The sequence below is a fragment of the Oncorhynchus tshawytscha genome, linkage group LG13 (genome assembly GCF_018296145.1).
Source record: "Oncorhynchus tshawytscha isolate Ot180627B linkage group LG13, Otsh_v2.0, whole genome shotgun sequence".
Taxonomy (NCBI): Eukaryota; Metazoa; Chordata; class Actinopteri; order Salmoniformes; family Salmonidae; genus Oncorhynchus; species Oncorhynchus tshawytscha.
In genome coordinates, this window is record NC_056441.1 from 58,858,011 (window position 1) to 58,873,300 (window position 15,290).

At 44.3% G+C, this 15,290-nt stretch overlaps 1 protein-coding gene across 14 annotated transcripts in view; it reads right to left on the minus strand.

The window, feature by feature from the left end:
- LOC112265381 (histone-lysine N-methyltransferase MECOM) overlaps positions 1 to 15,290 on the minus strand; it is a 204,147-nt gene that overhangs the window by 127,115 nt on the left and 61,742 nt on the right. For all 14 annotated transcript variants that reach the window (XM_042296051.1, XM_042296049.1, XM_042296048.1 and 11 more), the window contains exon 2: positions 2,391 to 2,746. In XM_042296051.1, coding sequence (XP_042151985.1) covers positions 2,391 to 2,746 — 356 coding nt within the window. The remainder of the gene's footprint in view (positions 1 to 2,390; positions 2,747 to 15,290) is intronic.

Below are 15,290 nucleotides of genomic sequence, written 5' to 3' on the forward strand. Positions count from 1 at the left end.
GATGGAGGCCGGCTGCTGATTCTAATGAAAAACACCAGGTCAAATACAAATAAACCCTTTCTTTCTTTGGAGCATGGCTCTCTAAAACTCTCTCTCTTTATTCATTCTTCTCTTATGTCCTCTAGTTGTTATTCATTTGACATCCAGAAGAAGCCTGTATACAGTAGAAAAACACACTCTCCATTTTGTTTGAAATGAAACCGTGTAAAACAAGCAGAGTTTTTTTTTTTTAAGAGGGAAATATCGTAACGCTCCTGTGAACAAGGTATACATCTGTCGTGCAACCACATAGAAAAGTATACAACGCACACACACACACACACACACACACACACACACACACACACACACACACACACACACACACACACACACACACACACACACACACACACACCTGGTCTGACTGGTTGGGCTTGTTGTGGCCTCAGTGAAAAGCAGGAGGACCTCCAGCCCTCACAACCACATTGGCTGTCTTTTATTTACTGAAGCTATCTTACCCATAACTCCCCATTCCTGTAATCATAAAGCATCTCTGCTATAACTCACTATATTCCTTTATGAATAATGCCCAAATTTATGGTGATGGCATGGAGCGCTGGCCTCCCTGGTGACAAACTTCCCCCGGTCTGTCACGGGCCCGGGCGGCGGGCGCTCACGGCCCTCCATCACTCGCTCAAGATGGGCGCTACCGCTTTATCGCTCCCTGGTCGGTGACATCACCCCGGCACGCCGCGCAGAATTGATGATGAAAGCAAACAGATCTATCTTAACTCACATTTACCAAATCAATTATTATTATATTTTTTTACAGACCCTCTTGCTTATTGGCATATTGACGGTTTGCATGCGGCGATGGAGCGAGGCTTTCTATGGAGGGGGACTTAACGGCGTTTACCATATTTAATGCAGGGATGTCATGACTGAATATCTGTTCTGAATAATGTGGCATTTCATCATAAATTCTTTACAACTTATTTACTTAATGGAAAGAGTTATGGGCCGCTGTCAGTGAAGTAATTAAACATAATGACACAGTGCTGCCTCCCCGGCCATCCCATCTTTTCTCCCATAATCCTCAGCTCCTTTTAAATACATATTATTCAAGCTCCCCATAAATTACCGGCGGATTAAAATTCATGAAACCTTTTTCCTTTATTTCCTTCCCTGGGAAAAAAAAGACCGAGAGCCCGAGAGCTTGTTCAACCAGCCGTAAATCTCTCTCTGGGCGAGACAGATACTTTTAAAATCATATTCAAACCCAATGTTAGTGAAATATAAAAATAATTTAAAAAATCAAAGAGGGAGAGAGAGAGAGGATTTAATTTCGCTATTAGGGCAATTGATGTGCTGAGTCTCATGGTAGCAGTAAATAATGAACAAAAAGTTGCTGCTTGGAACAGAAACGTACGGCGGGAGTGAATCCATTTATTGGTCCCGTCAGAGCCAAACCCACTCAGTTAGACCTGATGGTCGATCATGCAAGTCTAACCATGACCACCGTTCCACCATCCAAACCAAATCCAAACCCAAACTATTTATATAGACCAGAGATGATATTCTACAAACACTGAGGAGTCAGCTAGCGTCAAATTGGTCTTAAGGGTTGGGAGACTTCTGTAGGTTATCATAGTTTACCAGTGTTAGATCATCTTTTTTATTTTGTCTACACCCTTGATTTTATCCATCAAAAGGCATTGATGCTATCTAGTGTTTGATCGTTTGATTGAACCAGTAGATAGTCATGCATGGTGTTGCTAGTGCTGTCTTACAGAAGGACAAAGACTTCCGAGTGTTTTCGCAGGAGTAGGAGGTCTCTCATCCCGAAATGAGAGGAGAGGATCTGTTTAGGGGGATCTCAATTAGACTGATACCCTTATGACCTCAACCTTCTCCCCCCTCCCGTCCCCCTCCTATCCCCCTGCGTAAAACGAGACAGGGGCTGACACAGACAGAGGCTGCACCTGACTTCCTAACCTCTGACCTTGTCCTGTAACCCCTGCCTTCGATTGTGTGGGCAGCCTGGCCAATATTGCGATTGGCTGATGGCCGCTGTAGGTCTTTAACTGGGGCTAAAGACAGGATTTATAGCTTTTAATTTTAATTGAGATAAGAGCATACAGACCGCAAAGGGGCTGCCTGGGGGACACTCTCTGATACCCCTTTGGACTGGGCTGAGGTGAGATCACCTCACATCACTCAGCAACAAACGCCACAGCAACTGGGACACTTAAAACCCAGAGACCAACATAGAGGCAGAGACAAAGTTAACAGAAGAACTAAGACCTGCTCTCCTCCCTCCATCCCTCCCTCCATTCCTCCCTCCATAACAGAGAACAGAGAGAAGAGAATCCCCTGTTCAGACAATAAACAGCAAATGTTTCTCCTACCTCCCAGCCTTGGGTGGGGTCTCTCAGGCACGCCCGCTGCTCGCCCACATATGGTCCGAATCGCTCGCCCACATCCAGCGTCCTCCGTGCCCAGATGCCAGGGATGCCACCGACACCGGGGACGCCTGACTGGCGCAGCTGGAAGTCGGGGGGAACAGGCAGCTCGTCCTGGGGCATGTAGATGGCAGAGTGGAAGGGGGACGGCTCCAGGGGAGACGTGTCATCGTCAGCGGAGAAGCCAGGGGAGGGGTGGTCCTCTGCTAGGGGGGCCGAGGATGGTGCCGCGGGGTATCCGTCCGACACACACACATCATCCAGAACATCAGAGGGGTAGAGGGCAAAGTCCTCACCATTACCTGAAGGAGAGGGAGAGAGAGAACTTGAGGCTCTAGCATTTCTACCTAAAGTATAGCATCAGTGTAGACAGCTTTTTATTTGATTTATTTAACCCTTATTTTACCAGGTAAGTTGACTGAGAACACATTCTAATTAACAGCAGCAACCTGGGGAATACACTACATCACCAAAAGTATGTAAAAAAAATTGTGGATTCGGCTATTTCTGCCACACCCGTTGCTGACAGGTGTATAGAGTCGAGCACACAACCATGCTATTTCCATAGACAAACATTGGCAGTAGAATTGCCTTACTGAAGAGCACAGTGACTTTCAATGTGGCACTGTCATAGGAAGCCACCTTTCCAAGTCAGTTCGTCAAATTTCTGCCCTGCGAGAGCTGCCCCAGTCAACTGTAAGGGGTGTTATTGTGAAGTTGAAACGTTTAGGAGCAACAACGGCTCAGCCGCGAAGTGGTAGGCCACACAAGAGCACAGAACAGGACCGCCAGTTGCAACACTGCTCTCGGTTGCAACACTCACTACCGAGTTCCAAACTGCCTCTGGAAGCAACGTAAGCACAATAACTGTTTGTCGGGAGCTTTGTGAAATGTGTTTCCATGGCCGAGCAGCCACACACAAGCTTAAGATCACCATGCGCAATGCCAAGCATCAGCTGGAGTGGTGTAAAGCTCGCCGCCATTGGACTCTGGAGTGGAAACACGTTCTCTGGAGTGATGAATCACGCTTTGCCATCTGGCAGTTTGACGGATTAATCTGGGTTTGGCAGATGCCTGGAGAACGCTACCTGCCTGAATGCATAGTGCCAACTATAAAGTTTGGTGGAGAAGGAATAATGGTTTGGGGCTGATTTTAATGGTCCGGCCTAGGCTCCTTAGTTCCAGTGAAGGGAATTCTTAATGCTGTAGCATACAATGACATTGTAGACAATTCTGTGCTTCCATCTTTGTGGCAACAGTTTGGGGAAGGCCCTTTCCTGTTTCAGCATGACAATGCACCCGTGCACAAAGCAAAGCCCGTACAGAAATGGTATTTGTGGAAGAAATTGACTGGCCTGCACAGAGCCCTGACCTCAACCCCATCGAACACCGTTGGGATGAATTGGAACGCCGCCTGCGAGCCAGGCCTAATAGCCCAACATCACTGCCCGACCTCACTAATGCTCTTATGGCTGAATGGATGCAAATTCCAGCAGCAATGTTCCAACATCTAGAGGAATACCTTCCCAGAAGAGTGGAGGCTGTTATATCAGCAAAGGGGGGACCAACTCCATATTAATGCCCATGATTTTGGAATGAGATGTTCGACGAGCAGGTGCCCACATACTTTTGGTCATGTAGTGTAGTTACAGGGGAGAGGAGGGATGAATGAGCCAAATGGAAGCTGGAGATGATTGTCCTACAAATACACCATGCAAAACAAGTCCCTAATCATGTAAGCAAGCACAAAGCAATGACATATTACAGCTAACATGGCCCTGTGAGAGTTGTGAGTGAGGCTTATGCCTTCTCCGACCCAGAGTGAAAAACCAGTCCTCCCCTAACCTACGACCTAACACTAAGGACCACGAGGAAGGATCGTCTCTACATCTTCCATCTTCAATTGAACATAATATGGGAAAAATACAAGGTCCAAACACAAATATTTGATCAGTAGGGGTAGTTAAAATAAACAGGAGACGGAGGAAAGTGGTGCAGGGCTGTGATAACAGGGCCAAGTGTCTGAAGAGAAGGAAAGGGCTTGATTCTACTGTGATAGTAGAGTAGCCCAGAAACACCTCTAACAGAGAGAGAGAGAGAGAGAGAGAGAGAGAGAGAGAGAGAGAGAGAGAGAGAGAGAGCAGGATAGAGAGAGTCAATAGTGAAGCAGCCGCTGGTTCAGATTGTTTGGCTAGCTGGGGCTCGGCTTGGTGCTGGGCGGGTCCACAGGCTGCATGGTAGCATTGTGCTGTTCTAAACTGTTTTATATTTCCCTTTCCTGACCTTCATCATTCAGCCGCTGTGTGAAAACAGAGGGGGCTGAGGCCGGGTCGGCGGAGGTTAATTGTGAGTACAGTGAGAAAGGACACCACAGGCTGACCCTTGAACCCTCGCCGAGCTGCTTGGGACCCGGCCGCACGTGGCTGACTAGCCCTGATGAGGAAGTGTGGTCCGCTCTGTTACAACACCGACATTGACCACAGGTGACAATAACCTTTTCACGCTATTGAGCTGACTCAAACCAAACTATGCCTGCTTTTCACATTGTCCTTTCCAGCATGATTCTGGCAACTATGGTGGGTGGATGCGTAACCAGGCCAGCTCAGCTTGGTTTGGCTCATTAGTGTGAAAGGGTACTCATCTCAGATGCCACGGTAAACCCTGCACTACTACTACAACTTCTAGCAGAGCACTATGGGGCTCTGATCTGATCAGAAGTGGTGCACTATAGAATATAGGGCGTAGTTTGACATGTGCCCACTGAATGTCTGCTTGTCGACTAGTGTCTCTGCCAAAGGAGTCTAAAGGACTTATTTATAGTGCACTACTTTTGACCCCATAGACCCCTTTTTGTGTTTGCAATCATTGCCGAGGGTGATTTGGCAGAACACGGGGGAGTCCTTATAGAACGCCAGCAAACAAAGCCTCTATTTACATGTTGCTTCCAAGTGCATTTCACACTGCTTTTGGATTATAATTAGATTTTAAGGCTCGTATGAATGTCCTGCTTAATATAACGTGTGTCATCATCGCAAATCAAATGCATTATTCTTAAAAAAACACTTGGACTTCAACCAGTAAAATGGCTCTTTGGCTAGCTTTAGCTACAGCTTATCTCAAATACTGTAGCGTCAGCAGTCGAGTTAACAACTGCTGTATCCGAAACAGTTATTTTGCAAAGATCACAACCAAATATAATCTATAGCGACTGTTGAAGCGAGAATCAAAACATAATTGTAAGCGTACGAAAACCTCCAAAAGTTATTTTGTTTGGAAGTAATACAAATGTAAATCTAGGCTATGTTGCATTGGCGCAGATGGCAATGGCTTTTTACTAAATCCAAGAGTAGCGCATCTGTTCTTGACGTCAGTGTGTGGTGTCCTGGGAAGGATTCTGTCACGTTCTGACCTTTATTTCCTTTGTTTTGTATTTAGTTAGTATGGTCAGGGCTTGAGTTGGGTGGGCAGTCTATGTTTGATTTTCTATGATTTGGGGATTTCTATGTTTCGGCCTAGTATGGTTCTCAATCCGAGGCAGGTGTCATTAGTTGTCTCTGATTGAGAATCATACTTAGGTAGCCTGGGTTGCACTGTTTGTTTGTGGGTGATTGTCTATGTTGATGGCTTGTTTCAGCGCAGCTCGCATTAGCTTCACGGTTGTTATTTTGTGTTTCAGTGTTCAGTGTTTTTTTTATTCAAATTCATGATGAACACATACCACGGTGCATTTTGGACCTCCGATCCTTCTCGCCTCTCCTCTTCAGATGAAGAGGAGGACGACCGTGACAGATTCTATTACTTTATGTCTCCTCTGGTCAAAAGTAGTGCGCTATGTAGTAGGGAATGAAAGTGTAATTTGAGAGTAGGCCTTAGCTATGCCTTACATACTATTCACCACATAACACACTACTTTAGACTACTTAATCCATCATACTGTATCACTATGGGGCTTTATAGAGCTCTGGTCAGAAGTAGTGCACTATGGAGCTTTATAGAGCCCTGGTCAGAAGTAGTGCACTATGGGGCTTTATAGAGCTCTGGTCAGAAGTAGTGCACTATGGGGCTTTATAGAGCCATGGTCAGAAGTAGTGCACTATGGGGCTTTATAGAGCTCTGGTCAGAAGTAGTGCACTATGGGCTTTATAGAGCCCTGGTCAGAAGTAGTGCACTATGGGGCTTTATAGAGCCATGGTCAGAAGTAGTGCACTATGGGGCTTTATAGAGCCCTGGTCAGAAGTATTGCACTATGGGGCTTTATAGAACTCTGGTCAGAAGTAGTGCACTATGGGGCTTTATAGAACTCTGGTCAGAAGTAGTGCACTATGGGGCTTTATAGAACTCTGGTCAGAAGTAGTGCACTATGGGGCTTTATAGAACTCTGGTCAGAAGTAGTGCACTATGGGGCTTTATAGAGCTCTGGTCAGAAGTAGTGCACTATGGGGCTTTATAGAACTCTGGTCAGAAGTAGTGCACTATGGGGCTTTATAGAGCTCTGGTCAGAAGTAGTGCACTATGGAGCTTTATAGAACTCTGGTCAGAAGTATTGCACTATGGGGCAAATTCTAACTCCCTAACTTCCACATTTGCACTTAGTCTGCCATTGACATCAATCCATGACTAAGTGAACATTACGTGGAAGTTAAGATTTGCCCATTACTTGTAGGGAATGAAGGTGTAATTTGAGAGCGGGTCTTAGCCAGGCCTGCCGGGCCTCCTGCTCTGGGCCCAGGGAGGACAGACAGGAAACCCTCCACAGGAAGCAGCCTCTCCTCCTGTGACTGTGGCAGGCTGTGGCTAACGCGCCCTGACAAGCTGGGAGGGTCGGTGGGGAGGTGGGGTTGCTAATGAGGCTGTAGCTACACATCCCTGTGCCTCGGTACATTCCTGAACGGCTGTGTGACACCGCACCGCTGCGCTGTCAGCCTGGAATGTTTGATCCACACACACAGATGCACACACACACATAAAGAGACACAGACGCATGCATAAACACACACAGATGCACGCACACATACACACACACCTCAACCACCAAACTCTCTACGTAGATGTCCATAATGTAGTTTATTAAAATAAACTAGGCTGTTAAAATCATGTTGAATTATTTCCATGGAAATATTTTGAAATGCCTCTCAGATCACACACTAATGTTAATGAGAAAAGTGGTGTTATCATTCACACCACCTAACAACTTCTGAAGACCCACCACATCAGGAAGAGCAGAGGAAGTTGTCAGATGATGTCCAGATGATGAGCTGTAGATTAGGGCTGTCAGAGACTCAATCTCACAGAGAGAGACAGACGGAAAGACAAGGAGAATGGACGCCATCTGTCAAGTCGTTGTTTTGCTGGACCTCCCACTGGTCATTGCTCCCCTCAATACTGAGACAGAATACGTACAGTTGAAGTCGGAAGTTTACATACACTTAGGTTGGAGTCATTAAAACTTGTTTTTCAACCACTCCACAAATTTCTTGTTAACAAACTATTTGGCAAGTCGGTTAGGACATCTACTTTGTGCATGACACAAGTAATTTTTCCAACAATTGCTTACAGACAGATTATTTCACTTTTATTCAGTGGCACAATTCCAGTGGATCAGACCTTTACATAGACTAAGTTGACTGTGCCTTTAAACAGCTTGGAAAATTCCAGAAAATGATGTTATAGCTTTAGAAGCTTCTGATAGGCTAATTGACATTTTTTTGTCAATTGGAGGTGTACCTGTGAATTCATTTCAAGGCCTACCTTCAAACTCAGTGCCTCTTTGCTTGACATCATGGGAAAATCAAAATAAATCAGCCAAGATCTCAGAAAAAAAATGGTTCATCTTTGGGAGCAATTCCCAAACGCCTGAAGGTACCACGTTCATCATACCACGCAGTCATCATACCACTCAGGAAGGAGACGCGTTCAGTCTCTTAGAGATTAACGTACTTTGGCGTAAAAAGTGCAAATCAATCCCAGAACTACAGCAAAGGACCTTGTGAAGATGCTGGAGGAAACTGGTACAAAAGTATCTATATCCACAGTAAAACGAGTCCTATATCAACATAACCTGAAAGGCTGCTCAGCAAGGAAAAAGCCACTGCTCCAAAACCTCCATAAAAAAAGCCACATTATGGTTTGCAACTGCACAGGGGGACAAAGATCGTACTTTTTGGAGAAATGTCCTCTGGTCTGATGAAACAAAAATAGAACTGTTTGGCCATAATAATAAAAGCGGAAATAAATCCTTCTCTCTACTATTATGACATTTCACATTCTTAAAATAAAGTGGTGATCCTAACTGACCTAAAACAGGGAATTTTTACTAGGATTAAATGCCAGGAATTGTGAAAAACCGAGTTTGAATGTATTTGGATAAGGTGTATGTAAACTTCCGACTTCAACTGGATTTGAACAAGTGAATATTGCTGCTCATGTTAAGACATTTTGTTTCAAGAGACCTGTTTTCTACAAGTCAACCAGAGAGGGGGACATTTTACTGATGAACGCAATAAGAATTGGGTTTGACTTGACATCATCATATGTTCTATACTATCTAAGAGAATCCGACAGTGGCAACAACAAGGCTGAATGGTGGGCAGCTCACAGACCAGGTCAGGTTTCGACTGACAGTTTGTAGTAAGACGAATCAGATGAAGATCATTGAAGTGCCCTCTGGAGGTAGAACAGAAATCAAGAGTAAAAAGGATTATAACGGTGTACAGACGGAGTATCCATGTTACGTTCCCCAGTTTCTGTGTTGTAGTTTGTGTTTTTGTGAGTGTGTATTTCAGGAAATGGCTTCCTGAAATCCCCCAAGCAGCTGATTGGTCGACTCCATGGCTAATTGGAGCTGACCCCACCACCTTGTCAGGATACAGCTGTATCCGATTACCAATGCCTTCTGAAACTATATAAAAGCCAGTGTTCTGTTGTTCAAAAGAGAGATTGCAGAAAGAGCATTGCTGAGAGAGAGAGAGGAGGCTGAGGGTGATATACTGTGTTGGTTGTTCTCAGGGGAGATGATTAGTGTGTCCTGTATTGGTTGAGTGAGAGAGCTGATTGGTTATGTCTGTGTGTCAATAGGACGCAGTGTTTTGGTTATTTAAATTGTTTGTATTATTCTGTTTCATTTGTTCCCAGGGGGGAAGGGGAAGGCACCTAGGGAGTGCTAACAAGCTTATTATTGGATACTGACTCGTCTTTAGAGATTCTGCCTGATGATCTGAAGGCCAGAATGCAGGTCTTGGACAACAGGTCTTCATTTTACTTCTCTAACATCTTAACAGATGAAGGATATTTCACTTGTGTCATTTCAATAGGAGATTGATGTTACAGCTACCAGACAATTTTTCTAATGGTTGAGCCTGAATATCAAATCATCAAGTAAGATGACACAGGGACTCTCCCCTGTATATCGAACTGACAAGATGCACTCTGGGAAACTCTACTAAGTGACATGGCCCGAGGGAAAAAGAGTCAGAGGATGGACATGATGACTGACAGCCTAACAGGGAATTACTCCCTGATCCAGCCCTCTCTGTCAACCCAGCAGACAGGGACGTAGCAGTGCCTCACCGTGAGTTTGAGCTGACCTGGTTCCTGTAAATGGGACGTTTTCAGAGGGACACAGTCAGTCTAGTCTGTGCTCCAGCACTACAAAACTCCAGAGTCCTGTGGTACTGTCATTGAGGTCTGGAGAGAGATGTTCTGATTCTGGACTCTGACAACTCCTCTGTGCACTTACCCGAGGAGGTGAGGGGCAGAGGGAATGTGTCTGACCCTAAGTCCTCTGTGCTTCATGGAAGGAAGGGTTGGTCCATCCAAATGTCAATAGAAAACAGGTCAAATAAAACGAAGTGCAGCTAGTTTGCCATCTTTCCAGCTTCAGTTTGAAGGGATTGCGTTAGCTGTGTTGTTGGCTAGCTCCTCTGAACAACAGTGTCCAGCTTCAGTTTGAAGGGATTGTGTTAGCTGTGTTGTTGGCTAGCTCCTCTGACCAACAGTGTCCAGCTTCAGTTTGAAGGGATTGTGTTAGCTGTGTTGTTGGCTAGCTCCTCTGAACAACAGTGTACTGATGAGAGAGCACATTTTCTATGCCAGGTGAAATCGCGCATCATTAGCTCATTGTTATGGATGTATCCAAATAAATGTCACAAAACAGCTTAAACAAATCCAGCTACTTCGTTGTTACTCTGTCTGCACTGTTTGACGTGACTGTAAGTTAGCCGTAGTTGGCTAGCTAGCAAGCAAGGGAAAAGAACGTTGCCAGCCAGTATGGCAATGGAACATATAGAATAAACGACTGCGTCCATATGTGACAGTATAACTTTAGACCGTCCCCTCGCCCATACCCGGGCGCGAAACAGGGACTCTGCACACATCAACAACAGTCACCCACAAAGCATCGTTACCCATCGCTCCACAAAAGCCGCGGCCCTTGCAGAGCAAGGGGAACCACTACTTCAAGGTGTCAGAGCAAGTGACGTCACCGATTGAAACGCTATTTAGCGCGCACCACCGCTAACTAGCTAGCCGTTTCACATCCGTTACACATAGATACAGAACAAAGACTTAATGACTGGGTCGCGTCTCTGGCAACCGAACTGATAGAACCAATGACCGGCTTGGGTAGTAACCCTATATTTGTGGCATGACTGTATCTTGTGGAAGGATGAAATGGTATGAATAAAAATGTTTTTAATGAAAATATGTTAATTATTTCTTTGAATATGACGGTAACCCGTTGTATAAACGTGATAATGCCCTCAAAGCTGGTGTTTGGAGGATATATTGGCACGGTTTGCCAGCCCGAGACGAATGCTAATATATCTTTCCAAACACCGGCTTTTCAGGCATTATGATTTAAATGGATACCATGAGATCACCATGGAAGCCATTTCTGAAGTGTGAATCTCTTCTCATTGTATCTATGCATCCTGTTTCTTAATGCCTAGCCAATGCATACTGTAAAGTTTATCATTGCGTAGTAGTGCAATGTTGAACCGGGACAAGAATAGATCGAGAGCGAGAAGTCCAGATTGTTGTATTTGTTGTGTATTTCATTCTTTATATTGTGCACTTCTTCTCAAACTTATCTTTATTCCTCTGAAATACCACATCCTATATGGTATCATGATTCAGTGTGTAATGGCATATTTTAAACAGCTGAGTGATTAAAAATATTGCTTGCTTGAAAAAACGGACTCAAACTTCCAGTAATTTCTTGTGGCATTTCTTATATTTCTGCGTTTAAGTCTGCACGAATGTGCATGTGAGTGCACAAGTCATGTTTGAGAGAGGTTTTCTCGTATTTTCTCTCCAGTGCAATTGTCCGTCACGTCTATATTGCCATTGTGTTTGACACACATACTGTGTGGGCCAGCATGTTGAAAGAGCAAAGCTTTTAAACGTCTGTTGTGCCAGGCAGGGCCTGCAACCCAATGTGGCTATACCAGCATGTGTAATGATTTTCTGTGCAGGACTGTGTAACGTGGTTATAACCCTGGAGATGAAGTTTGCCATATGGCTGAAACCGAGGGCTTTTAAAAGTAACTGTATCCCTCCAACTGGTCTCATAGTTTATATTTGATTTAGACCAGAAATTCCCCAAGTTTGGTCAATTCAAGCGGGGGAATTTTGATCCATAAACATACATTTCAGAAATGTAAATGTTTCCAAAAAGCTAAATATGATGTGTTAAATGTTTTAAAAATGGTGGTTTTATCTTCAGATGAGACATAAGTGTGAGACTGCAGTTCTGCTCAGATCTTATAGTGTAACATTTTGAAGGACAATGACCACAGATCAGTGGTCATAGTATGCGTGCGTGCAAGCTCATTCATGAGCACATGTCTCTGTCTGTCTGGCCTGCCTGCGTGCATCCGTGTGTGTGCGCGTGCATGCACGCGTGTGTTGGTGGGGCCGGTGGTGTGGGTGGGGTGGGGGGGTGTACTGACTGATGACCATATACTTTTGTTTATTTGTTCAATCTTGGCGATTACCTCATCACCGTGAGCTGACGCCCTTCAAAAAGAGGCACACCAAGGGAATTCTGGGCAGAAAGGGGAACTCCAGCTAGAGGCAACATCCTGTTCACGATGTTCATCAACATCATTAGCATAGATGACAAATGATGATTTTACTACACAAAACCCAACTCTCAACAGCCAATGCTGTCCCTTCAAGGTCTGTACTCTCATATCTTATGCTAAAAGAGGAAGTGACATGAACACTAAAAGAAAATGTCTGTATTTGAGGCTGATCCATAATACACAAGGCATTTTAGCACCAATGAAAATAATGATCTTAAACTCAGAATGAGTGTAACACAAAGCAAAACATGCCATAATTCTACACACACACACACACACACACACACATGCGCACACATGCACACAGTAGGCACACTTCCAGTGTTCTGCCGCTCACTCTCGACACCAAATTCATTCCTTCTTATTATGAGGGAAAACATTTGTACCCGGGACAGTATCTTCATGGGCGGAATGATTTTCACCTATGCCACTAGGTGTTGGGCGGACTCATACATCACGCCATTACCCGGAGCAGTGCCAGCGCAAGCCCCCCCCGTCATCAGGGAGTGAATTATAGATGATAGAAAGTGCTATTAATCACCGTGACAAAAGCCCTAATGGAGGCGTGACCCAGCCACTGCCTAGGCACGCCAGGGGACGCACCAGCGGGACAAAGAGAAACATATGTTTACAGAGAAATAAGCTACCTGTGGACATAGTCACACACAGACACAAAAAAACACACTCCTACACACATGGCCTGTTGTATCCCTCTATCTCTTCCTCTCTCTCTCCCTCTGTCTCTGAATGTTTCCTATTTCTTGGGATTTACAGTGTAAAAAAAAGCACAAAATAAATATTACAAGAAGCAGAAAGACAGACATATAAGAAATGTAAATGCATCCCTCCATTGACATATTTCACATGAAATCTTTCAGAATAGAAAACACATACAGTCTTAACAAACTCTGATATTCAACTGAGTCTCAATCCAGTAGATTGTTCAGCTAGCCAGAGTCAGTTTATAGTGGCATGGAAAATCCCTTATCTATCAGGCCAATCACAGATGGCTATAGGCATGATTGACAGGGGTCTTTCCTCATGACATATGGAAATGAACTCCTCGCCTTATGGGTGGAACTCAGCTTGTCTGCAAGGTTCATTTGTCCACCGTTTTTGACAGACAGGCGAAGGGAACACGCCATTATACCACAGATCTTACATGAAGACTGGGACTGAGCGATATGGCCAACATTTCATTTGACATTTTTTGACAGTATGATGATATTTAATGGTATTTTATGTTTTTGAAGAATAACATTTCTGAATATTCTTTAAGAATTTCATTATACTTTCGTGTTAGATTGCCAGTTGGCAACCCCTCCCTTCTGAGACTAAATGACCCTAACAAACATTACAATGACTCACAGGGATAATTATTCCGGTGTTCTGCTCAGTGCATGACCTTGGGATACCAATACATTATCTCTAAGATCTACACTTTAATTTGCACTTAGCTATACATAGTTATTTCTATTTTATAAATGTGTTCATTTTACTGATAATTATAAGAAACAAGATTCAATCCTAACAGCTAACACAGTTAGAATGCCTATTTGCTTCCTTTTGAGAGGAGCTGGCTACTCTATTGGGAGATTTCCAGCAATTGCGCTAAGCTAATTATATGCTAACTTTAACAACCTCCAAACTGCACACAGAGACATACAAATGGTATCCATGAGTTCATCTGACTGTGTAAGAATACAAAATGACAAATCATAAAATCTCACAGTATCCTTTTAAGCCATCATTGAAGCTGGATGCAAAATGGCCTCCTGCACCTCCTGGGCAGTATGGGCCTCCCAACATGAACTCCCCACAGACATCTGGGTCATCACCGACATTACAGCTGACCTCTGACCTCTCAGCCCCACCGCTGACTTGGCAGGGACACCTCCTGACATCCCTTTAATGTCATAGTTATAATGTCTTCCCCTGACACTGATGGACATTTCTGCATAAATTGGTCATACAATTTCATCTGATCTTCATCTAGGTCACAACAATAGACAAAGACAGTTTAAACTGCTTAAACTAATAACACACAAATAACTATATGTTTTGATGTCTTTATTGAACACACCGTGTAAACATTCACAGTGCAGGGTGGGAAAAGTATGCGAACCCTTGGATTTAATAAAAGGTTGACCCTCCTTTTGCAGCAATAACCTCAACCAAATGTTTTGGACAGTGGTCAGGAGGAATTTTGGAACATTCCTCTTTACAAAACTGTTTCAGTTCAGCAATATTCTAGGGATGTCTGGTGTGAACTTATCTCTCGAGGTCATGCCACAGCATCTCAATCGGGTTGAGGTCAGGACTCCGACCGGGCCACTCCAGAGGTGTATTTTCTTCTGTTGAAGCCATTCTGTTGTTGATTTACTTCTGTGTTTTGGGTCGTTGCCCTATTGCATCACCCAACTTCTGTTGAACTTCAATTGGAGGACAGATAGCCTAACATTCTCTTGCAAAATGTTTTGATAAACTTGGGAATTCATTTTTCTGTCGATGGTAGCAAGCTGTCCAGACCCTGATCCAGCAAAGCCGCCCCAAACAATGATGCTCCCTCCACCATACTTGATTTTGATGTTGGTGTGCTGTGTTTTTTTTTCTCCACACATAGTGTTGGGTGTTCCTTCCAAACAACTCAACTGTAGTTTCATCTGTCCACGGAATATTTTACCAGCAGCGCTGTGGAACATCCAGGTGCACTTTTGCAAACTTCAGACGTGCAGCAATGTTTTTTTTGGACAGCAGTTGTTTC